At 35.9% G+C, this 27,913-nt stretch overlaps 1 protein-coding gene across 1 annotated transcript; it reads left to right on the top strand.

The window, feature by feature from the left end:
* Positions 1 to 570: 570 nt before the first annotated feature.
* Positions 571 to 21,655, top strand: LOC141393082 (uncharacterized). Its single transcript, XM_073966033.1, has 3 exons — positions 571 to 969; positions 14,388 to 14,684; positions 21,180 to 21,655. Exons 1-3 carry the CDS (start codon positions 664 to 666, stop codon positions 21,381 to 21,383), a joined length of 807 nt encoding a protein of 268 aa, XP_073822134.1. The 5' UTR covers positions 571 to 663; the 3' UTR covers positions 21,384 to 21,655.
* Positions 21,656 to 27,913: the final 6,258 nt, after the last annotated feature.

Raw genomic sequence — 27,913 nt, forward strand, 5'->3', positions numbered from 1 at the left:
CCACACAAATCGCCCCACCCTAATATACATATGTCCGATTTCGATGCAATTTGGAATGTGTGACTGAATTCAGTCTAAAAATACATGTGCCAATTATATCGAAATCGGTCCAAATTTGGATAAAGCTCCCATATGTATTTTCGGTCAGTTTCACGTATTTGCTAAAACAAACACGATATATATCTCCGATTTCGATGAAATTTGGAATGTTTGACGGAATTTGGTCTAGAAATAAGTGTGCCAAGTATGTATTTTACATATTTACAATAGTGTAGGGCATCATATAGTCGGCCTGTCCGACTTTGATCTCTTCATTATTGGTTTTTATCTGACGTTTTAAGTTTCCCAAGCCACTGTACCATTTTCCAGTTCCATTTCAAAAATGTATAGAAATGATAATGCAAATATATTCATTTTGAAAAATATATTATCTTATTTATTTTGCGATCTATCATTCTAAGTAAATGTCAAAAAAATACGTCATCGTATCTCTTTATTTAACACGTGCCATCTCTAATAACGAAGTAATATTGCAGTGTGTAACCAACTGCATTAAAATCAGAGAACCAGTTGTCACTGAGCGTCACATACAAAAATAACAACACGAAATTTATTTTTTGCTTAAAAGAATCTCCTACTTCTGTGTTACAAAACATTTCTAAAATGGATTCTAAAGATTTCCAAAAAGACTTACCCATGCCCCCCAATGAGGAAAACAAAAGTGAATGGTTTTTAGTGCAATACGATCAGGATGCTCAAAAGCTAACGAGAAAAATTGTTAATTCAGCTGATTTAATGTGGAATGAAGAGTTGCTGAAAGTGGAATCGGACGATGGGCAAAAGAAAAAGGAACATGTGTTGATACGCGATCAAAATAAACTCCACTTGGGTCACATCATTTATAGGGCAAAAACACTGGAGGAGTGCATAGATCATCACACGTATTTGCAAATAATATGCATGCAGTTGGTAAGAAGTAGGGAAGAAGGGGAAAAAAACAAAACAAATAACTATTAAATAATAATCCGGCATCAAATGTAATTATACATATTTAAAATTGAATGTAAAACTATTGCTAGCAATATGTTAAATTTGAAGACATTTCGGCTGAACAAATTTCTTTATTATGGGAATATGGTTAAATAGGGGCTATGCTAAATCTCAGTGCGGCATAAGTCCAGTTTAGGGCCTGGTCCCGGAATATACCACAGGACCTTGTTGTCCCGAGTATAACAATGTAAATTTTGTGTTGCATAAGTTCATACGTCCCGAGATATGGGCTTTTCTGTAAATATCAATGATATTTCTCGTATTTTTATGGATATGGGGAGTTGGAAAAACTTTTCATTTTTAAAGGGAATATTTAACTGCTTAGCTGATTTGGGCCCTGTCCGACCGATGGCTGGTCACACAATAAAACGTTTAGTTTTTAAAAGGCGATTTAACCGCGTTATAGCCAGGACCCCAAAGGCAAAGGTGGTATATATCATCAGCCCGGGACCGGGCTCTAAACTGGACTTATTCCCTTTATATATTCTGAGTTTGAGCATCTGGCAAGACAACATCAAACATTTTTTCTTAAGCAAGCGTTGTCGTACAAAGTTCGTGGGGAATATTGGGTACAGTATGAGCTATAACAGATCAAGTTTTGGTATAGCTCCCAATATAACTGTACCTGTCAAGTTAAAGTATGGGCAATAAAATGTTCTTTTCTTCAACAAATTTTATTATCTTCTCTCTATATTCGATGCCGTGGTGAAAAGCAACATTGGTGAGTTTTGTTTGTATGACAGGATGATTTTATCTTTGTCTTTTGTGCATGTACAGTCAGGGACAACAGTTTAAATACACCCTATAAATTTCGGGTTTTAGGGTAAGTAATGATTTCTGTGAAATTCCAAGTACAAATAACGGTAAATTTTACAAAAACCAAAACAATGACAGGGACAAAAGTTTACATACACCCCTAAGAAATATGTGTATTTTGAATTAAATATTGTTAACTAGTAAGAAGAAATAAGACTGTGCACTTGGAATTTCAAAAAAAAAATCATTCCTTACCCTAAAACCTGAAATTTATATGGTGTATGTAAATATTTGTCCCTGACTGTATACCAACAAATTTTTATTTAGTTGTTTATTCTTTTTTATTCCTCTTTGGATTTTGTTTTTATACCCTACACCATAGTATGGATGGTATATTAAATTGGTTTGTAATGCGTTGAAATTATCATTTGCGATCCTATAAAGTACATATATATCGCTCATTTACTCAAAGAGTGCCACATCTTAAAAAACACAGTTTCGAGAAAATCGCGTTTTAAGTTGGCGATTGAAATTTGACTACGCAACTAAAAAAAATGTTTACACAAATAATGAAATAACAACTTGGACCATATTTTGGAAACAGTTAGTCAGATATCAGTGCTAAATTTCTGTGCAAGATCAAGCATGATTTGAAGTGTTTTAGTGCTTCATAAACACAAAAAACTTTTGTGTTGAATTATGTGTAGCTCGTAGTAAATGAGCTGTAACTCGTCGAATTTGTGAGATATCAGCATGAAAATTTGACACAAGATAAAGTAGAAGTCGTAGAAAAAATAGGAATTGCTAACTCAGAAACCGCGTTTTTTTGAGTTATGCCACTCTTTGAGTAAATGAGCGATATGTATGTACATATATTCTTGATCAGGGAAAAATTCTGAGTCGCTCGTCGTCTGTAGTAGTCACTCTAGCATACACAAAAATTGAGATAGGACGATGACATTTTGGAAAGATGCGTTTTTTGTTTGCGTGCAGGACAAGTTCGAAGATGCGCTATATCGGTCCATGTTTTGGTATAGCCTCCAGTTAGCTACATTTTCAGGCCTATTTAGCTATAGTTTGGTTTTAAGGTTCCCAGTGATCAGGGAGCTTCCTTACCAAAAATTATGAACATAGGTCCACGTTTTGTTACAGAAAACAAAAATTAGGGATACAGGTCTACGTTTTGGAATAGCCCCCATATAACGGTACCGACTGATTTGAGATATATTGACATTTTCAGATCATTTAGCGTTCCTAGATGTCAAGAAAATTATTTACAAAAATATGGACATAGGTGCAGGTTTTGTAATAGCCCCCATATAACGGTACCGTCCGATTTCAGGTATTTTGACGTGTTTAGCTACATTTTCAGACCAAATAGCTATGATTTGATCAATAAATTTCTTCATCAAAAATTATGGACATTGGTCCAAGTTTTGGAATAGTTTTCATATAACCGTACCACCCGTTTTGGGCATTTTGAAGTTTTTATCGACATTTTCCTTCACTTTGTTGTCTCTTATTGTGCTGTCAATACGATTACTACAGACTACTAAAACCTGTAGTGCGGTTCTGTAACTAGTTAACGACAGAATTACCGACAATTATCGATAACTGGAAATTTTTAGCTTTGTTCATTTGTTTTTATACCCTCCACCATAGTATGGAGGGTATATTAAGTTTGTTTTTCCGTTTGTAACGCATTGAAATACTCATTTGCGACCCTATAAAGTATATATATTCTTGATCAGGGTAAAATTCTAAGTCGATCTGAGCACGTCCGTCCGTCCGTCCGTCCGTCCGTCTGTGGTAATCACTCTAGCATCCACAAAAATGGTGATAGGACGCTGAAATTTTGGGAAAATGCGTCTTTTGTTTGCAGGCAGGTCAAGTTCGATGATGGGCTATATCGGTCCACGTTTTGGTATAGCCCCCATATAACGGTACCCCCCGATTTACGGTGTTTTGACGTTTTTAGCTACATTTTCAGACCGATTTGGCTATAATTTGACATTTAGGGTTCTTAAGTGTCAATAAACATATATAACAAAACTTGTGGACATAGATCCACGTTTTGGTATAGCCCCCATATAACGGTACCCCCCGATTTGCGGTATTTTGACGTTTTTAGCTACATTTTCAGAACGATTTAGCTATAATTTGACATTTAGGGTTCTTAAGTATCAATAAACTTATATAAAAAAAGTTGTGGACATAGGTCCACGTTTTGGTATAGCCCCCATATAACGGTACCCCCCGATATACGGTATTTTGACGTTTTTAGCTACATTATCAGACCGATGTTGCTATAATTTGACATTTAGGGTTCTTAAGTGTTAATAAACTTATATATTAGAAGTTGTGGACATAGGTCCACGTTTTGGTATAGCCCCCATATAACGGTACCCCCCGATTTGCGGTATTTTGACGTTTTTAGCTACATTTTCAGACCGATGTAGCTATAATTTGACATTTAGGGTTCTTAAATGTCAATAAACTTATATAACAAAAGTTGTGGACATAGGTCCACGTTTTGGTATAGCCCCCATATAACGGTACCCCCCGATTTACGGTATTTTGACGGTTTTAGCTACATTTTCAGACCGATTTGGCTATAATTTGACATTTAGGGTTCTTAAGTGTCAATAAACATATATAACAACACTTGTGGACATAGGTCCACGTTTTGGTATAGCCCCCATATAACGGGACCCCCCCGATTTGCGTTATTTTTACGTTTTTAGCTACATTTTCAGACCGATGTAGCTATAATTTGATATTTAGGGTTCTTAAATGTCAATAAACTTATATAACAAAAGTTGTGGACATAGGTCCACGTTTTGGTATAGCCCCCATATAACGGTACCCCCGATTTACGGTATTTTGACGGTTTTAGCTACATTTTCAGACCGACTTAGCTATATTTTGACATTTAGGGTTCTTAAGTGTCATTAAACTTACTTAACAAAACTTGTGCACATAGGTCCACGTTTTGGTATAGCCCCCCTATAACGGTACCCCCCGATTTGCGGTATTTTGACGTTTGTAGCTACATCTTCAGACCGATTTAGCTATAATTTGACATTTAGGGTTCTTAAGTATCACTAAACTTATATAACACAAGTTGTGGGCATAGGTCCACGTTTTGGTATAGCCCCCATATAACGGTACCCCCGATTTACGTTATTTTGACGTTTTTAGCTACATTTTCAGACCGATGAAGCTATAATTTGACATTTGAAGTTCTTAAATGTCAATAAACTTATGTAACAAAACTTGTGGACATAGGTCCACGTTTTGGTACAGCCACCATATAACGGTACCCCCCGATTTACGGTATTTTGACGTTTTTAGCTACACTTTCAGACCGATATAGCTATAATTTGACATTTAGGGTTCTTAAGTGTAACTAAACTTACATAACAAAAGTTGTGGACCTATGTTCACGTTTTGGTATAGCCTCCATATAACGGTACCCCCGATTTACGGCATAATTTTACATTTTCAGACCGATTTAGCTATCAATTGACATTTAGGGTTCTTAAATGTCAATAAACTTATATAACTAGTGGACATAGCTCCATGTTTTGGAATAGCCCCCATATAACGTTACCGCCCGATTTCAGGTATTTTGAGAATTTTACCAACAAGTTTTAACCGAATTATCTGTAATTTGAACATTTCACATTTGAAATTCTTAGTGGTCACCACACCTCTCCACCAAAAATTGTCAAGAAAGCCCCCATATAACGGTACCTCCCAATTTTCAGTAATTTGATGATTTTAGCTACAATTTTGACATTTGACATTTGAAGTTCTTAGTGGTCACAACACCTCTCCATCAAAAATTGTCAACATAGGTCCATTTTCGGATATAGCTACCATGTAACGGAACTCCCAATTTTCAGTAATTTGGCAATTTTAGCTACAATTTTTAACAGAACTAACTGTAATTTGACATTTGAAGGTTGTAGTGGTCACCACACATCTGCATCAACAATTTTCCACAAAGCCCCAATATAACAATACTTCCCGATTTTCGGTACTTTGAGGATTTTACTTAAAATGTTTAACCGAACGTAGGTCCATGTTTTTGTACAGCCCCAAAACAAACCTCCCGATTTTCCGTACCTTAGCTTTATTTTTTGGACGAACTTTCTGTAATTTGAAATTTAAAAGTCAACAAAAATTCTGCAAAAAAATTGTTCATTTAAGTTCATATTTTTGTATAGCCCAGATACCTCCGAACTAGATGTTAATGGCATTTGAAGTTCCCACGTTATGTACCGATTTTCGATATTTTGAGGAATCTAGCTAAATTTTTTAACCGAATTAGGAGTTATTTGACATTAAAGGCTCCCTTCAAAAACTGTCAACATAGGCCCATGTTTTATTATAACCCCTATATAACAGTACCTCCCAATTTCTAGCCCACCAAAAATTGTCAACAGTTAGATATAGGCACCAAAGGGCCTCCCGAATGCTTCATTTTATGTACATTATCTGACATTTTAACGTACTCACTTGAAGTTGGGGACAGAAATGAATATTTTATGGTGGAGGGTATGAAAAGTTCGGCCCGGCCGAACTTAATGCTTTTTTACTTGTTAAAGTTTGATCAGTTTTACCACTTGTAACTCGTAAAGCGTTCCTCCACCCCAAAAAGTAGCTAAACTTGAAGTAAAATTTAAGAGAGAGCATGCCAAAATGGCTTTCTCTTTTCCTACTTTCTGCTCTACAAATGTCATGGTGAAAAAAGTTGAAAATCTGTAAAACTGCTCATTTGACAAAAAAAAAAAAATAATAATAAATAAATAAATAAATAAATAAATAAATAAATAAATAAATAAATAAATAAAAAATAAATAAATAAATAAATAAATAAATAAATAAATAAATAAATAAATAAATAAATAAATAAATAAATAAATAAATAAATAAATAAATAAATAAATAAATAAATAAATAAATAAATAAATAAATAAATAAATAAATAAATAAATAAATAAATAAATAAATAAATAAATAAATAAATAAATAAATAAATAAATAAATAAATAAATAAATAAATAAATAAATAAATAAATAAATAAATAAATAAATAAATAAATAAATAAATAAATAAATAAATAAATAAATAAATAAATAAATAAATAAATAAATAAATAAATAAATAAATAAATAAATAAATAAATAAATAAATAAATAAATAAATAAATAAATAAATAAATAAATAAATAAATAAATAAAAATAAATAAATAAATAAAAATAAATAAATAAATAAATAAATAAATAAATAAATAAATAAATAAATAAATAAATAAATAAATAAATAAATAAATAAATAAATAAATAAATAAATAAATAAATAAATAAATAAATAAATAAATAAATAAATAAATAAATAAATAAATAAATAAATAAATAAATAAATAAATAAATAAATAAATAAATAAATAAATAAATAAATAAATAAATAAATAAATAAATAAATAAATAAATAAATAAATAAATAAATAAATAAATAAATAAATAAATAAATAAATAAAACAACGCGCTCTGTCAAAACAAAATAAAAAAAAAACAGCGAAATAAAAATTTAAACGAAAGAAAAAACCAGTAAGGAAAGGGTCATAGTCGGGCGTGGCCGACTATATGATACCCACTGTGAATATGTAAAAATAAGAGATATATATCAATTTGAACTGATTCATATATATTATATTATATTTTATATATAATATGGTACCCATATTACTAAAGAAAATTACGTCACACATTCCAAATTGCATCAAAATTGGACAGATCTTGCGAAAATATACATAGGAGCTATATCCAAATCTGAACCGATTTCGATATAACTTGGTACAATTATTTCTAGACCAAATTCAGTCACACATTCCAAATTTCATCACAATTGGACGTAAATAGAGTGTTTGCAGCAAATACGTCAAATCGGCCGAAAATATATATGGGAGCTATATCCAAATTTGAACCGATTTTCACCAAAAGCAATAGCGTTCTTCCGGCGGCTAAAAAAATGATCTTGCCCAATTTTCAGCCAAATCGGAGAACAAATGCGACCTGTACGTTGCGAACGGACGCACGGACGGACATGCATATCCCTAGAAGGAACTATGGGTCTATCTCTTTTCCTTATGCATGTTACATACAAATGCACTAACACATAATACCCCTTACCACAGTGTGGTGTAGGGTATAAAAAAAACAAAAAACAGTGAAATTGATTTTGTTTAATTCAGGGTCGTAAAAATATCTCGACTTCGACTCCGGGCAATTTTTTTTCTACATTATAGAAATATAACACTAAATTCGGCACACCAAGTTTTTAAAAGAAACATTATTTATTTGAAAAGAAATTTATAAGAAAACCTAAAAGCGAACGGTAGTTAGAGGACGATTTACAGGATATTTACTATCCCCTGAAGTCTAGACTTTTTATACCCTACACCACTATGTGGGGAGGGTATTATAAGTTGGTTTTGGTCAAAAAGTTTGTAACGCATCGAAATATTGGTCGTAGACCCATACTTATATATACCAAAATGAATGTCTCGACGAGCTGAGTCGATCTGGCTATGTGCGTCCGTCCGTCAGTCCGTCCGTCAGTCCGTCCGTCCGTCTGTCCGTCTGTCCATCTAAACCTTGTAATCACACTATAGGTCGCAATTTTGATCGGATCGTCACGAAATTTTGGATGTTGATGGGGGTCCCGGAGGGGAAGAAGCCTATTGATTTTGGTGATGGTCGGATAATATGTAGGGATCGGAATGGGCAAAAAACTTATGTGGGTAAAAATACAACTTTTTTTCCAAAGCGAATATCTCAGCTTCTGTACGGGGCATACCAAAAGCAAAACCTGACAATAAAAGTAGAAAGTATCACCTTTCTAATGATGTAAAATAGGTTCTCGTATGTGATCAAACAACGAAGATATCACAATAGTCGCAAATAAAACCCAAATTTTCATTTTTGCGATTTTAATTATAATGACGATTATTACAGCTTTGGTTAGGGACTTTCCAAAAGCAAAGCCTGGCTGTGAAAGTAGAAGATCCAATCTTTACAATGATGTAAACTAGGTCGGCGTAGGTGACCAAATAATGGAGATTTCGCAATAGTCGGTAATACATCCCATTTTTCCACTTTTTTGGAAATCGTAAATCGTCGCAATTTTGATCGGATCGTCACGAAATTTTGAGGGTTAATGGGGGTCACACAGATGAAGAAGCCTGTTGATTTTGGTGATGGTCGGATAATATTTAGGGGTCGTAATGGGCAAAAAACTAATTTGGAGAAGAATACAATGTTTTTTTCCTAAGCGAATATCTCAGCTTCAATATGGGGTATACCAAAAGCAGAACCTGGCCATGAAAGTAGAAAATATCGCCTTTCTAATTATGTAAAGTAGGTTCTCGTAGGTGATCAAACAACGAATATATCGCAATAGCCGCTAATAGAACCCAACTTTTTATTTTTGCGATTTTAATAATAATGACGAATATCACAGCTTCGGTTGGGAATCTTCCAAAAACAAAGTCCGACTATGAAAGTAGAAAATCCCATTTTTAAAGTGATGGAAAGTAGGTTGGCGTAGGTGGCCACATAACGGAGATATCACAATAGTCGGCAATACATCCCATTTTTTCATTTTTTTTGTAATCACGCTACAGATCGCAATTTTGATCGGATCGTCGTAGGTGGTCAAACAACGAAGATATCGCAATAGCCGCTAATAGAACACAACTTTTCATTTTTGCGATTTTAATAATATTGACGAATATCACAGCTTTGGTTCGGGACCTTCAAAAGCAAAGTCTGACAATGAAAGTAGAGAATCCCATCATTACAATGATGTAAAGCAGGTTGGCATAGGTAGCCAAATAACGGAGATATCGCAATAGTCGGTAATACATCCCATTTTTCCACTTTTTTGGAAATCACGCTACAGGTCGCAATTTCAATTAGATCGTCACGAAATTTTGGGTGTTATTGGTTGTATTTGGGGGAGGAAAAAACCTTTTGATTTTTGATAATGGTCGGATATTATTCAGGGGTCGGAATGTGAAAAAAAATATTTGGAAAAAAGACCAACGTTTTATTTCAAAGTTAATATCTCTCTTCTGTAGGAGGTATATCGAAAGCAAAACCTGGCAAAGAAAGTAGAAAATATAACCTTTACAACGATGTGAAGTAGGTTGTCATAGGTGGTCAAACAACAGAGATATCGCAATGGTCGGTAATGCATCCCTTTTTCCATTTTTGTGCAATCACACTACGAAATTTTGATCGGATCCTCACGATATTTTGGGGGTTGATGGGGGTCTAACAGAGAAAGAAGCCTATTGATGGTTGGCATACATCCCACTTTTCCATTTTTTATTTGGGTTGTACTGTCGATGCACTTAAATGCGTTTCAAAAAAATTGACCTGTGTTAATGAAGACATTCAGAGCAAAGGCGCTAAGCTATCCCAATTTTAATATTTTGAATTTTATTAGTCAAAAGCTTATGAACAGGGGTAGTGGTGTAGGGTACCACACATAGTCGGCCCCGACCCGACTATAGCCTTGGCTCACTTGTTTTAATATATTTTGAATGTATTAGTCCCATTTGACAACAGAATCAGTTGCAACTTTGTATTTGGTGTTTTCAGAGGCTAAGAAACATTTCTACCATGAAATGTTCATATAGGTCCACGTTTTGATATAGCCCCCGTAGGACGATATATCCCGATTTTCGGTATTTTGAAGGTTTTGGCCTCATTATCACACCGAGATGGCTGAAATTTGGTATTTAGTCTTCGTTGAGGCTATAAAACTCCCCCCCCCGCCCAGAATTTTGTAGGTATAGGTCCGCGCCGTCATATAGCCCCCATAGAACGCTAACTTCCGATTTTCGGTATTTTGAAAGTTGTGGCCACATTAATCCACCGAAATGGCTGAAATTTGTGGTGGAGGGTATAAAAAGTTCGGTCCGACCGAACTTAACGCTTTTCCCACTTGTTTTCTTTTCCTTTTCGCTTGCTACGTTGGTTAACAACAACTAAGCACGAAACACACGTGTTTTACGCATACACATCACAAAACTTCTGTGTCTCCTATTACACCATGCGCACAGCTCTTTATTATAAACCAGCATTCCGCAGCTGCGAGAGCCCTGTTGTTACTCTCTTTGACAAAAATCCTCTCCACCCATAAAATATATGTTCTAATATAAAAAATATGTTGGTACCCAAACATATTAAATTGAGATATGTTACAAAATGTTGCAAACATATATTTGTTTGGACACAAACAAATTATGTTTGGATCCAAACATATATTTGCTTGCAATCAGTGCCAAACAAATATTTGTTTGGATCCGAACATATTTCTTACATATATTTTTCTGCGTGTATAAATCCTACAAGTTTTCTGTCAGAAGAGCTACTGGTCTTCTTACAAAGGTCTACTCCGTCGAAAAACATTTCGGTCTCTTCGGATATCCTACTGTTTACACGGTGACAGCAAATGGAAGTCAAGGTCTAGGGGTGAAAAATTCCCTTTGGGAATGAAAGCCAATATTGAGTATATTAAAAAACCCATAGGATCTCATAGCTGATATTTCTGAGTTATGACGTAATGATTTTTTGATTGGCCCCCAATAACGCCTTGAAAAAATGCTTTATAGCTTTGTTTGATATTGTTTCATAATTTTGAGATGACATGTTTTCAGTTAAATAGAATGAGGAATCTTTTTGTAGAATATTTTGACCTTATAGCTCAGTTCCTTCCATATCCGTTTTGTTCTTAAACTGAAAAAGAAAAATAAGACGGGATTTTCTACATGAAAAAATTCTACAAAAATGTTCCTCCGAGAATATTATGTAGGTTCCAAAAAAATCGATATTGTCACGTCTTCATTGTCCTTTTCCAATTTTACCCGTTCCTTTCTCAAAAAATCCGTATATTTATATATTTCGTACAAGTTATTACCTACAGTGGCGGCCAGATAATTAAGGGCAACAAGTTCAGTTTAATAGATTATTCGATTTCATTTAAAAATGTTTAGATTTTGTTTCTTCAGTGCTGTCGAACAACCTTTTGTATTTGTATTCAAATTAAACAAGTGTTTTTCGAGCTTGAGGTCATGCTTTTATTTTTATTATTTCCAATATTTCGCAACTCCTTTAAATTGCGTCTTCAGGGAAAATTTACAAAATATTTATTTAATATTAGTATCGAAGCGTTTTACACGGTTGTTTAGATTTTGATGAAATAAATTTTGCATAAAATGTATTGGTATAATAAGCACTATCGAGTAATGTCAAACGTTCTGAGATTCCACATATGTGGAGGAAGTACAACCCACTTTTCTAAAAATGGTCCATATTAGCCTGGCCAGCTAATTAGAGACATTAGTAGTAAAATTATCTTTAAGGTTAATTGATGCATAATTTTATACAATAATTGTTCGTATTAGTTAGTTTATAGTGTATTCAACTGATTTCATGCTTTACTCCCGCCGAAAGTCCTTTAAGGGGCCGAAGTATTACTATAACCCCTAATAAGGTGCTTTAGGCCTTATTTTCCGTTAATGCACTAAAAATATGCATATTTTTTGGCACTTTATAACAAAACCTATTTTTTTAGTACCCCATACATCATTCCGAACCATACACTACAAGTACCGCTCCATACTGGGTGTACATTTATCTTTAAATTACTTATTAACCAATTTGGTTGAGTCATTAAGGTGAAAATCCTATTTGTAGGATTAGTTATGAGGTATTTTGAAGTCAACAAAATGTGGTAATCTAATCATTAGTATGCCGACATAGCATATTAAGTTATACTGTTTCAAATGAAGAAAAAATCTACAAAAAAAGTTTCGTAGTTTCGTAAGTTTCAATGGCTTTTCAACTGGGGGTCATCATTAAGGCTCTAGTAGCACTGTAAAATTTTGGCTTAAATCCATTTTAAAGCCTGATCATGAATTGCTTATAATTTTGACGGCATGCAGTTATTTGTTTTGTATTGTCCGTTTTTTACGCCTAATATTTTTTTCGTTAGGCATAATCGACAACCACGCTATATATTTAGCAGTCGGCTGACCATTCGTCGCAGCGAATTAACAACCGAGTGTATTTTTAGTGATTAGGGTTGCCAACGCAGTAATAAAAAAGGTGTCATTTAATGTCAAAATGCCCCCATCATATGGTAAAACCTAAAGAATACTAATTATTATTGTTTAAAAATAAAAAAAATATATTTTGAACGCCTTCAACAAAAATTCACATGTCCTTTGAACGAAAAAGTGGAATTAATTATATCGTGATTTTGAATGCATTACACTGGTAACCCTGATCTCAAAAACAATTGTTTGCTGAAAACATTGCTAAGCCGTTGAAACTTTGTTGCTTATTCTCTTTTCTGATATGTGTTGATCATGTGTGCTGCAAAATACGAGTATGCGTGCCCGATGCTATTTTTTTAAAGCGACAATATGAAATAGCATCAGCATCGCTAGCAATATTTTTGTGAAATTTGTTGCTACATGTTGCCGTTGTTCATTGTTGCTAAACATATTTCGAAGAAATTTTAGCAGGAAATGTTGCAAATATTCGGTGCTTTTGCTAATATGGCGTTAGCATTTTAAACCCTGTGAATATTACTTCATATTTATGTTCTGTAGTTGAGTATTAAAGAACATTCTAAAGAATATGTTAGGAAAAACAAACAGATCAGCCAATATGGGCCAAAATATAAGAAAAAGTTAAACATTTGTTCACATTTTATTCATTTTTAGTGGTATAGGAATTTACCCTCGGAGTCGACTCGGAGTCGGAGCCGGAGTCGTGAAAAAAAACTGGCCTGGAGTCGGAATCGAGCCAAAAATACCTTGACTCCGAAACCCTGGTTTAATTGTAGTTTGTATTTTTTAACATTGCTAAGAACACTTATTTTCATGAAATTTTTCAATGAAATCGCTCTAGTGTGCACCGGGACATATTGACCAAAATAAAAAAGTTGTCGTTAACCCCTAGCGATATCGCAAGTGTTGTCAACTTTTCATTCATAATTTTGGGTTTTAATTTTACTTTCGCGGACATCCCCTTGTAAATGTTTACAGTTGATTGCATTGTGAGGGGTCTAATATGGAAATAGTTACTGTAACCTCGAGAATCGACGAGTTTTCGATACCGAACTGTTCATCATGCTAGCGGGTAGTCTGTTAATTATTCTCTATGGTCGGAAGTGGGTGCAGATGGGACTGATGTTAAAGAAGCTTACTTTTACACAGATTATGGCAATTCTTTTATTCACCGGAGAGAATATAGAGACAAGTTTTTTTTCTATTGATTGGTTTTACATAGCCTACGTTTAGATTTGCCAAGATATCTTGTTTATATTTCATTTTAAATATTTTGATATTTTTATTTTCGTGTAAAAATTGGGTTTGTTCCGTTCGTTTTAATTTTTTCATTGAGACATACTTCTGTTTGTATGATTTGTTATTATCTCTGAAAAATACACATATGTATTAACAAATATTTAATTTTCTTTTGCATTTTTCAGCTTCACACGCCGCATGAAGTTAACGATATTATGGATCGTTTACATTTCAATAATAATTTTTGGCTTCTTGTCATGTACAGTCGTAGCCCGAAAAAGGAAGAACAAGTTGTGTATGCCGTCTTCCATAGAAATGATGTCGTCATGAAGGTGGATTCACACACAAATGCCCTGATGGCCTTTGTGCAGGAAGGTCCAGCAACATTCAAAGGCATGGTTGTGAAGATATCCAATGATTTGAGCGATATGATGTTTGTCATCGATATAATAAGGAATGAGTTGTTGAAATCATGTGAAGAGGTAAGAAAAAAAAAAAAATAAATAAATAAAATGTTTTATTCGTTTACTCTATAGTTAATTAGCCCTGGTTTTGAGTAAAAAATAATAATGGCAAAGATAAAAGATTTTTGAATTTTAAATGGTTGAAATGTAAAAGTGAGATAAACAAGTAAAAAAGGATCAGTCGGCTTTGCCGACAGAGGTATACCCTCAGCCTGTGTGAATTGAAACACTTTTTATACCCTACACCACTATGTTGAAAGGGTATTATAAGTTTGTTTTGGGAATAGTTCATGTAACACCGCGAAATATCGATCGTAGACCCCCAATGTGGTATACCAATCTTCATATCTCGACGAGATAAAGCGATTTTGAGATGTGTGCCCGTCCGTCCGTCTGTCCATTATAAATTGTAATCAAACTCCAGGCCGCAATTATGGACCGATCGTCACGAAATTTTGCATGGAGAATAGACACCTATTGTTATTGGTGATGATCGTGAAATATTTAGCGGGTGAAATGAACCAAATACATAATTTTTATCCGATTTTGTAGCTGCTCTGTAGGTCGCAAAAATGGTCCGATAGCCTCGAAATTTTAACTAAGGTAAGAGTATACGACAAAGAAGAAGCTTGCAATTTGAGATAGTGATCAGATAATATTTAGCGGGTTAAATGGACCACAACTTTTGTGTGAAAATTGTGAAAATTTTTAATATACAGTTTATATATGTATTCCTGAAAGACCTCTAGTATGCTTCTACTTACACTATAAACAAATAACTATATCCAGATAACTCTGTTATTTGAGCACGTAAGTCAACATAATTGGCATCAATGGAAAGGTCAAGAAATGGCCTTCCATTGATGCCAAAAATGAATAGCATCTTTTCGGGTCCACGCTCATATAAAATTCATCGATGAAGATGCTCAAAAGATGACATGCCAGATCACTTTTACCCATGATTGAATGGCAACTTTGGCATCGAACATTTTGCTGGGGATAAGTCAAAACCTTTTTTGATTTTTCAAGAATGGACTTCGGACACATTTAATATGCTCAAAGCAAAAAAATCATTACGTATCTTCGTTTCTAATATTATTCCATAGAGTGGAGCTATATTTCAACTTCACATCAACCTTGTACACAGATTGTCGTCTGTTCGATTCCTCGGCGTGGTTACATCAAACTTTCAACGGTGGCAAAATACACCTCAGTAATTTGGGCGACATTTTCTGAGTATTTCAGCCATATAAAACTTCTCTAAAAGTGGTGTCTTAGGACACACCCTTCGGACTCGGCGATAAACTGAAGGTCCCAAGCTTAATGTGATAAGGTGGCAGAATCCAAAAAAAGTATTTCCTACAATAAGCATATTTGTTTCATAAAGGATTTTTGATTTGCTGAAAGCTAATTCCCAGGGACAGTGGTGTAGGGTATCACATGGTCGGCCCCGTCCGACTATTAACTTTGCTTACTTGTTTATTCTAAAAACGTATATATTTAGGGGTTTTGAAAATTTTGTGCGTATGAACTAACAAAAATAAGGATTTCAAAAAGTTTTGCAGGGAAGGTATCTAAAGGAATGGACCGACATATTCCATTTTGAAAGTGGGTCTTATTTTGTGTGTCATTCCCCTCGATAGATATCGCGACCACCTGTCGTTTCAGTTGGTCACCATATAATTCAGAGGTTTTGGACCATTATATCAGGAAGCATGTACTTGCCTACGAAAAACATGATATCGCTGTAAACAGGACCACTAGGTAAAATTTTTCAAGGGATCCTCGCACAGACCCTTAACCGGGTTGCTCTGTTTATGAGATATCGCGCGTAATATTTTAGCTAATATTTTCGAATTTTTGTGGGGGAGGTACTGGAAGAAGTGGACCTACAAGCACCACCTTCGAATTTCATCTAATATTCGAAGAAATATTACGATATGCAAAGTATTGATCAACTCAGTATTTGGTTTGAGAGTTGTCGTGCTCTCCAGCCACTACATGGTGCCATAGAGGGTTTTTACAATTTTTGGGCTGTTTTCTCAAGAAGTATGGACTTGCAACTGAAAAAAACTTTTATATTTATAGATCAATTTCTTGTAACAGTACTTATAAACGTGTTTCACCTATTTTTTTAGTTTTAGCCATCAACCCATATATATGTAAACTAGAAAAGTGCCCGCCACTTCGTATGCGTAAAGGAAATAAAAAACAACAACAATATTTAATACGGAAACACTGTGAACTTTGGTGTACTACTACCTATTTTAATTAATATGTTATTTCGTTTAAGTACTATTCGTAACACTTCAGTTACATTTTCCAAAAAACCGGCCGTATCCCACACCTACAAATCAACATCGAGGTATTTTAATTTATGGCTTTTTGTCCTCATGGTGTAAAAACGATCTTGCAAAAAAAAAAAAAAAATGTCGCATAGGTATACGTTTCCACATAGACTCACTAAAGCGTTCAGAACAAAAAACACAATTTTTTTGAAAAATATAAACCGCCTTCGCGTTCACATACAACTAATGGCACAATATTCAAAACCATTTTTCAAACCCAGGATCTTATCTCAAATTGTACAGTTTACTACTTGTTTCCCCAATCCCTAGGACATTACATATAGAAACATGACATACATTATAAGTATGAATTTTCATAACCATTATGATCTAATCCCAAGAGTGAACTTCGTAACAAATTTCATAGCGCCAGTTTATTCACATATCAGTGCTTAAATGTGTAGTCCACTTAAGTAATTCTAAAACACTTATAATATATTACCCTTCAGAATTTTGCGTACACTAATAGTATTATTCCAAATTATATAATTTCATCTTTAATCCTACACCCAAGACCAAATTTGGTGCTTCTCGTAGCCTTATAGGAGGTATTTCCAATATAACCTATATACCTCAGTCCACAGCTACCTTCATACAAAATTTCAGGATTTGTACGCATTTAAAAATGGTACCAAATTAGTACTTTTCGTACACCTGAGTAAGCTTCAAAAATTACTCCTTATATCAACGCTATATATCAACCGTGATTGTCATTGCCAACCTCTATATACCAACGCTACACACCAAAACTCCTCCTGACTGCAAATAAAAACTGAGTACCATTTAGTACTATTCATATACTTATTGTACGTATTTCCAACCACATCCATATCGTAACCCTACCTACGAAAACCGCCATTAATACCACACCAAATTCCCCCTCTATTCCTAAACCCAATATTAAATTATTACAAAATAATCACTAATTTCCGAGATTATTTTCGTATCTCCATTCTACAAACTAAAATTCAGAACATTAGTTCTATATTTTAGCAAATACCAAAGGGTTCAGTTTTACTTAACACATAGTTTCCCTTAACACTTCTCGAACAGATATGTACGAATCTACCTCCATATTTCAATGCTAGTCTCAATTCCAAATTTAATGATTTCAGCTCTATCCGTCCACTTAAATCCTAATTGTACCAAATTTAGTACCTTGTAGTACATAAGTCAGGATTTCCAAAACTAGCTCATTTCTACACTTCAACACCAATCTTAATTCCAAATTTCAGGATTCCTGCTCTATCCGTAAACCCAAAACATACCAAATTTAGTACCATTTAGTATTTTTCGTACCCATACATACGGAATTTCCAGAATTACCTCAATTAAATACTACAACAGCAACATTAATTCTAAATTGCTGCATTTCAGCTCTATCCGTTCACCCAAATCCAAAATGTACCAAATTTAGTACCCATTTCGTGTTTTTCGTACCCATAAGTACGAATTTCTAAACCAATCGCAATCCAGTACTCCAACAGCAACTTTAATTCCAAATTATAGGATTCCAGCTCTATCCATTACCCAAATTGTACCAAATTTAGTATCATTTAGTACTTTTTGTACCCATAAGTAGGAATTTTCAAAACTACTTCGATTCTACACTCCAACAGCAACCTTAATTCAAAATTTCAGGATTCCAGCTCTATTCGTTCGCCCAAATACGAATTGTACAAAATTTAGTACCATTTAGTACTTTTCGTACACATGTGTACACCTTTCCAAAACTACCTGCCTATGTCAACAGTACTTTTTAACCTTGACTCTCACTCCAAATTTTAACCTTTAAGCTTTGTCCGTTCAAAAAATACGAATTGGTACCAAATTTCGTACTTTTCGCACACTTATATTTCTAATATCCAGTTCAGAATTCTAGCTCTACCGGTTCGCCAAATACAAATAGTACAATATTTTGTACTTTTCGTACCGTTCTTGTTCGAGTTTCCAAAAACCCAGCCTTATCTGACACCTTCGCACCAAGAGTGTCCTCCACCCAAAATTTCAATATTCTAGCTTTAGCCGTTTAGCATGGGCGTTGATAATCAATCAGTCAGTCAGTGAGTCATCATTACTCAACTCTTTTATAAGTACAGATTGGCATTTTACGTTATCTATGGATATCCGAGCCAAAAGTTGTTGATATACATAGATAATATGTTGGTGTAGTCTCTAAACTTTTTGAGTTCTCTATCAACATGTAATTTCCCTCATAAGGTCAAAATCAATGATGGGCTATACTGGAACATCGATAACAGCCGATTTCAGGGTTTTTAATCTATTTACATTTTCGATCTCCACCTAGAATTGTGGACATGGGTCCACATGGTGTAATTTTTTTTTTTTCCTTTATTATTCCACTTGGGAACATAGGGCTTCTATAATACATTTCCATCTTAATCTATCTTGACACATTAATTTTATTTCATCGAAAGATTTATTTATCTGGTTTAATTCAGTCTTTATGGTTCTCCTCCAAGTATTTTTTGGACGTCCGGGTCGACGGTTTCCCTGAGGGTTCCACTCCAAGGCTGTTCTGGTGATGCTGTTAATTGGTTTGCGCAATGTATGGCCAATCCATTTCCACTTTCGTCTTATAATCTGTTGCAGTATTGGATCTTCCTTTGTCTGTCTTAAGAGTTCGTCGTTTGATATGGTGTTTGGACAAAACACTTTTAATATGATGCGCAAACATTTGTTTACAAATGTTTGTAATTTGTGTGCCCCGCTTTTGGTCATTAGCCAAGTCTCGCTGCCATACAGTAATGTTGATTATACACAACTGTTAAAAAGCCGAAGTTTCGTGTTCTTTGAAATGTGTGCTGATTTCCACGTTCTTCTCATGCGACCGAATGCCGATCTTGCTTTCTTGATCCGATTTTCAACATCGTCGCTTACTCCACCGTCTGCAGACATGATGCTACCGAGGTAGCAGAAGCTTTTTTCGTATTTTATAGGATTGTTGTCAATCATGAAGTTGTTTGCGTTGGTATTATTTATTCGCATCGCGTATGTTTTTGCTGTGTTTATTTCTAGACCCACAGTTTTTGCAATTTTTACTAAGTCGTCTAATTTGCTCTGCATTAGATTAAAGTTGTGTGACAGTAAGCATATATCGTCGGCATAATCAAGATCTTCCAAGTGTCGGTCAAAGGTCCAGTTAATACCTCTTTTTTTGGAACATACATTTACCATAATCTCATCCAAAACTGCTGCAAATAGAAGGGGGGAAAGGGGGCAACCTTGTTTAACTCCCGCATTCGTATGGAAGTGTTCACTTGTGAGGCCGCAGTGACGAACAGTGAGGGTGGTGCTCTCGTACATTGCCTTGATTATATTGATTATTTTTTGTGGCACCCCTTTCGCTGCTAGAGTTGCCCATATAGCTTCACGGTTTATTGAGTCGAAAGCTTTTTTGAAATCAATAAATATGAGATATAGTGGTGTTTTCCATTCTATAGATTGCTCTATTATTATACGTAGTGTGTTAATTTTATCTAAGCAGTTTCGGTTTGGTCGAAACCCTGCTTGTTCGTCACGCAGAGATTTCTCTATGCTTAGCAATCTATCATTTAGAAGAATGGACATTATTTTGTAAATAGTGTTTAATATAGTGATGCCTCTCCAGTTGTCGCATATAGTTAAATCATTTTTCTTTGGCAGTTTTATGATGGCTCCTTTTGACCATGTAGTTGGGATTTGCTCGTTTATCCATACGTCTTTCATATACGGTTCTAAGATTTTTGCTGATGCGGTGGGATTTGTTTGCAGTAGTTCGGGCGGTATGCCGTCTTCTCCTGGTGATTTATTGCGCTTCAGTTTTAATATGGCGTCTCTTATCTCTTCTACAGTGTAATAGCCCCCCATATTTACGGTATTTCCCGATTTTCGGTATTTTCAAGGTTTTAGCCTATACCACCGAAATAGCTGAAATGTGGAATTTAGTCTTCGCTGGGCATGTAAAATTTGTCGGTATAGATCCACGTCTTCATATAGCCAATTTTCCCAATTTTCCGTATTTTGAAGGTTCCAGCCTCATTATCCAGGGAAAAAGTTCGGTCCGGACGAACTTAACGCCATTCTTACTTGTTCTGAATATTTCGTTCTGATTCATTTGTTCTCAATTTTTGTTTTCATTATTCTTCATTGTTTTTAATTTCAGAATGCCACCACAAATCCCTATTACAAACGTCAAGAGTTTAAGGAAAAAATTGCAATATTGGACTTTCGAATGCACTGCGAGAGTCAATTGTTAATCAAGGCCATACAGGCCGTGGATAGAAGTAAAACGAGAATGGAATATCGTTACATGTATTTGCAACATCTTTACCAAATGAGTCAACAACAGCAGCAACAACAACAATAATGATGGTAAAGTAAGGAAGTATCTTATAAAACAACAACAATGACAACAACTGTCTTGACCAGTGGTATTGAATATTTTTGAAACGAACAAAGTTCGCTTTAGTTTAAGGAAGAACAAAAAGATGGAGTTTTGTTGATATTATTTTTATTTATAATAATAAGGATATTGTTTTGTGTATTTTAGTTGGTGTGATATCCTTCAAATATGTATGTATTTATGTATATTTGTATTAGTATAGATGTAGCTAATAAATGCACTAATCCCTGAGCAGATGTGATGCCTTTTTCTCAATAAAGTCTACAGATTTATCTTCCTTGTTGTTGTTGCATATCCTCTGGCACCTTTTTGGTTTATGGCTCTTCTACTTTTTGGCTTTGTTCCGCTGAGAGTCGATGACATTGTTACAATACTAACATCGCCATTCATGCATGCCCGCCCACAATACACAACAAAACTGTAGGTGGTCCAATGTTGGCTATTGTTAAACAAAGATCATTGAAGGTCTTTTGTATTGTCGTCGCTGGCGATTTTGTGTGTGCGCTCGCGATCATTCATGCCATAAAACTAGGTTTTGTGTGTGCGTGTTACTGTGGCCAGAGCATCTGGAGGGCGAGGGTGTATATTGTTTTATGACCCTCTTTGTGAGATTTGCATCAGGTAAAAAAGGATTACTAGAGAAATGCAAATATACAGATACACTATTGCGCACATCCTACAGATTGTTTATGTGCTACATGTACCTGTTGACGAGAGCCGTTGGACAGGTGAAAGGTTGTGCAAGGTGCAATTTTATTTCCTATAGCTGAGATACACTTGCTCTGGGTATATAAACTCCGACCATTGAATGAATCAGGCACAGTTCAACCACGAACATCAAACAATCAACACTTCTTCCACCAAGAAACACGAGAAAAAGTAGTTATATTCCCAAAATGGTTTTCGAACAATTTGTTGGTGAATTTCCTGTTCACAATCCCGCTTACAGCCGCTCCTGTGTGGATATCCTGACCACAGAGTTGCGTTTGAAACGCCTCAACAAACGTCAATTGGATAGTGCGAATATGTTTGATCGCCTTAAAGTTATTATCGATCAAATGGAAGAAACTTATTGTCCACCCAGCTGCAATCAAGTTAAAGATCCTGCCTTTATTGCCGATCACAATTATGCCTTTTCCAATGCTTCATCGGGCATACCAACGTCAACAACATCATCCAGTACCTCTCCACCATCCGCATTTACCGAGCAACGTTACAATTGCAGCACCGAACCCAGTGCCAAGAGAAAAATTATCGATGATGATTATGAAGAATTCTCTGCTGAGGATGATACAAATTCACCCAAAAATTATCACATGGACGCGAATGCTGAACAGTACCCAAAACAAATGGGCGATATGGTTATCCTGGGACCCAATGGTACACAAGTCGATTCTCGTTCATACAGCAGCATTATCTGGTCATCATCTGCCTCTGCCACCCGACAGCTACTAAGCTTTGTCTTTAGCAGTGATATTTTGGCCACCCACACTCTCACCGGCAAACCATCACCTGCCTTCTATGGCCGTGAAAGGCCCGCAAAAATGCAATTGGATCCCGTTAAGGCGGCAGACATCATTCACTGCGTAAAATCCAAATTCAATTGCAGCGAACGCGAAATTCGTGCAGCCATTACCACCAAATGCTCGGACACCTCAAAGAAATACAAGAGACGTTCTCAAAAGTTGCAAATGGATACGGTTGCCTAAATGAAGTTCCTGTAGCTGGTTATACAACATTTTTTGAAAAATGTGTGAATTTGTAAATATTGTAAATATCTCTTATTTTTATTGTATAATAATAAGTGTTCGGAATTCGGAATTCAAAATTTTAAATAGTTTTTAATAAAATAAAAAAACATGAAGACGTAAAAAATATAAATAGAATTTTTGTTTTATTCGATAAGATAAATATGAAACTAAGGTTACAAAATAGCCCTTGCCACATAGTGCTGCCCCAATAAAGATTTTATGTTGTGAGATTAAAGATTAAAGAAATGATAACCAGTAGAAGGGTATTGTCCGCATGGCCATATCCCGTCACCAGGATGTCATATGACATTCATGGATAGGAATATTTAAGGACTATTGAGGGCAACCTTCATCGCATTATGCAGATGAAACTGCATCGCTGCAAAGCGATGACCGATGAACATATCGATATCGTTTTAGCCCAGTAATCCTGTTTTTAAATGGTTTTATTTAGCTCACCCCGTTTGTTTTATTTATTCTTGGGTCAAATTTAGTAATTCAAATTTCACCCTCTTCCTGTCAACCGATTAATCTGAATTTTTGTATACACTTTGGATTTTGGTGACAATACAATTATGTTTATTTATTATCATTATAAATTCAAGATGGCCGCCGCTACAAAATGGCGGATAACGTAGGTTTTATCAATACCATCAATATGGGTATCAAATGAAATGCGATAGAAGAATCGTTTAATTCGTCGTTAGGCAGTTATCCCGCAGACGGTGAGGAAATTACTTACTATTTTCTTGCTCATGGAAATTCCAATAGTTATACACTCCATGTAAATAAAAGAGATGTTTCAACTAGTTTATCGTTGGACATTCACACTGCTGGCTGGCGAGGAATCGTTTCACTGCTCGTAGTTTTTCTTTAATCGACAAAGTACTACTTGCTCACCACTATGAAACCCTAAAACTCGCTTATAATCGAGCTTGCTAGCTTGTTTCCACATTCTAGCCCTACTTATCACACGTCCATCGTTGTCGGTTGAACAACTGCCTAATTATAGTGCAACATCACAAAACAAACATTGTAATCAACGATTGTAGACAGTTGACGTGCCCCACGGTTTTATTTTAGTCTAGTCTATGCAAATGTTTATAATTCCCACGACTGTATCTATTTTATTATTTTTTGGTTTTTAGTACATTTATCTTAAACATTGCAATGTATGTTTAACATAAAACCGTTTAACTTAAAAAGTTTTTTACCTATTTTCATTAAATAAATAGGGTTGCTGGGCTAAACGACACCACCTCCGCCACACTCAACGAAGAAAAGGTAAGAACTTGTATACATACAATATACATATTCCCACAAACAATCCGGAGGGACAAGAGAGACCTCTCTCATATATTATGAGCTCATTGATATGGGACCTACTTTTCATAGCCGAGTCCTAACGGTGAGTCCTACAACACCACTTATAGAGAAGTTTTACATGGCTGAAATACTTAGGCAATGTCGTCAAAATTGTGCTGAGGGTTATTTGATAATTTGATATTGCCTGGCCTGGGAATCTAACCGGGTATACAGTGTACAAGGCGGATGTGATTACCATTGCACCACGGTGACACCCAACTCGTATAACTACCAACTCTTATCATCACCATTATTAACTGAAAAGTATCCAATCAGTGTTCCTTTTCTGACCACCGGAAGATACTCTTCCAAGTCTCTATTGACGGCATTCAGCAATCACGTCATAGCAATCCACAGAAAACCGGCTTGAATAAATTCACTGAACTAGCAAAATCCAAGCTGGGGATATCGAACTGTCTGACAACAGCCGGCTAGGTGACAGCGCAGTGATGCTTACAACTTACTCGCCCATGTACGAGATATTTGCCGATTTGGTGGTAGAAAATCTCTAATCTTAGAAAGATCAGCAGAAGGTTATACAACAAACCCAACAACACGAAGTTGTCCACAGATTTGGGAGAACTATATCATTCAATAAGTACAATAATAAAATCAGACATTTTAAACGTAAGTTTTGCATCTGTTTAGCGTTTCGATTTAGGGAGTCAAGGACCGTAGGGTATTTTCAAGGACCCCAAGTGCATCGGTAGTATTAAACGTGAAGATGGTACATGCTCGAAATCTGGTCTAGGGACTCTAGATTTTCTTGCTAATACTTACATCCAACTGCACGGTAGTACTAGCGCCCCTAAGTGCTCCAACCAATCGCAACCAGGCCACCAGTGAAGTGAGTGCTATCAATGAGATCACAAGTAGCCTCAAAATTCCTGGGCGATAAACACCTCAAAATTGCATCGAGCAGACAATCCTCCGACCAAGTTTGAAACGTCGGATAATCAAATTTATGTGTGAAAGCCAGTCGTACGTGGAATTCACGAACAAAAAGTCAAAGCCCCGTAGAGTGAAACAGGGAGTTCCCCAAGGTGGGGTGATATCTCCGGAACTGTTTAAGCTCTACCTCTCCTGTATTCCTTCCCCTCCAGACGGCATTGAGATCGTAAGGTATGCGGATGATTGTACGATCTTTGCGTCAGGTGCCTACCCTGATGTCATTTGTGAAAGTCTGAACTCCTATTTGGCTGATCTTACTGCTTTTTTCCACGCGAGGAATTTACAAATATCTACGGCCACTACATGGACGGCATGGTCGATGGTAACAGAATTCAGACCGCAAAATTCCCCAAAATTCTAGGGGTCTCATTCGACAGCATGTTCAACTCGTTCGCGCATGCCACAGCTATCTGCGACAAGCTGAGATGTAGGAACAAAGTTCTAAAGTCCCTAGCCGACAACACTTGGGGTTAAATAAATTTGGGGGGATAAAGAAATTTTGTTGATCACTTATAACGCGATAGATCGGTATGTAGTAAGGTATGTGACACCAGTACGGTCCGCGAATACAAGTGCAAAGCGATGGGAAAATATTTAAGCCTGCCTGAATGCCACTTGAGAACTGCAACAGGGTGCTCTCATGACTTAAGTGAACCATCTACACGAGGAGACAAATAAACATAGTGGCATGCTTTCGTTGCAGTACTTGCTCGGGTGTTACCGTGAGAGCCATAGTAATCGCCATATGGTGGATAGGACCCCCACCCATGCATGTGAGGAGGGATCTTCATGATCTAGAAAGAGAGGTCCAACGTTACAAGAGAGATAGCCTAGATCAACAAATTTAAATAGCATTCAGTCGCATATGCAATAAACAACTATCGTTGAATGCGGTTCTTGGAGAGCATGTCCCATCTATCGCAGCTGCGGAGCGTCAGCTGCCTCGAAAAACCAGAGTAGTTGTGGCCAAATATGCTCGGGATGGTGCAGTCGTTTGAATTCCAAAGGGCTAGGATCAATTACACTTGCAAAACATCTGTCCGGCATGCGGCACAGACCCGCACGGCACACTGCACCTTTTGAACTGCCTGTCAAACCTGCTCAACTAACTCCAGTAGATCTGTGGTTGGATCCCATCGAAGCAGTCATGTTCCTAGAACTGGAAATAGGCCCATAGCCAGATTAAGCAGGAACACGAGCATACAAACATATCAAAAACTGTTACAAAAACAAAAAAAAAACATATTTTACAACATAAATAATTTTACAATTTCTGGCGCTTTAAAATCACCGACAAATTTCAAATATGGAAATGAGAAAATTCAAAATAATAATAATTTTCTAATAAAGAGTAACACTGGACACTACATACAGCCAAACACACATGTGTGCATATATCCATACGCATGCATGTTCGTTTTTTAGTATGGTCTTGAACCCCACAGCAATAAAAGATGCTGTCTGTAGCTATTCTGTGGACATTTATGAAATTTACTTGACCTGAGATTTCAGCACCTTTCTAGTGGTTAGTTTACTTTTTGTTTGATTTAAGAATGAACTTAAATTGGTGTCTGTCGTTTAAATCTGTTTAAATTATCAACAAAGCAACAACATTGTGGGCAATGCAATTAGAGCACCCAAAGAAAAATGTTAGTTAAAGTAAAACAACGGTTAAAATCACTCTCGAATCCGGGAAAGAATCATGATAGAACGGCTGTTACTTCCAACAGTGTGACAATGACATATACGAACAGGTGCATGTGTTTTATTAACCGGCAGTTTATAGAGCACCCCAAGAGTGATAGGGCAATAGTGTTCAACCCCGTATAAGAGCCCTCCTTGCCGAGGAGGTACCAGAAAAATTTACGATGAGCGATGTTGCAGACGTCATCCGAAACGCGAAACCAACCAAAGCGTTGGGCCCATACGGAATCTCAATGGTAATGCTTAAGCAATTGGATGAACCCGGGGTTGAGTAGTCAACATGAGTCCTCAATCTATCGTTAGCCAACATTATTGTACTTGAAGTTTGGAAAGTTGGCAGGGTGGTCCCGCTACTGTAGCCAGTTAAGGATGCCAGCAGGGGCGACTCGTACAGGCCGATCTCTCTCTTGTCGCCAATAGTAACGATTCTGGAGGCAATACTTCTCCCCATGACGAGAAACAGCTTCCCAGTTGCCCAACATCAGCATGAATTCCGGAAAATGCGCAGCGCCACAACAGCATTATACGCCATATCCACACATATCAGTCGAGGACTGCACCAGAACAGGCTGTGGGACCAAACAGTTATGGTGGCTCTTGCCCTATCGAAGGCAAATGATATAGAGAAAAGTTGGATAATCAGCAGGCGTTTGTAGGATTCAAAAATAAAAAGCCCACAACCCGTAGAGCGAAACAGGACGGGGTGATATCTCCCCAAGGCGG

The sequence above is a fragment of the Musca autumnalis genome, unplaced genomic scaffold, assembly GCF_047663935.1.
Source record: "Musca autumnalis isolate F117 unplaced genomic scaffold, ASM4766393v1 scaffold_2, whole genome shotgun sequence".
NCBI classification, from domain to species: domain Eukaryota; kingdom Metazoa; phylum Arthropoda; class Insecta; order Diptera; family Muscidae; genus Musca; species Musca autumnalis.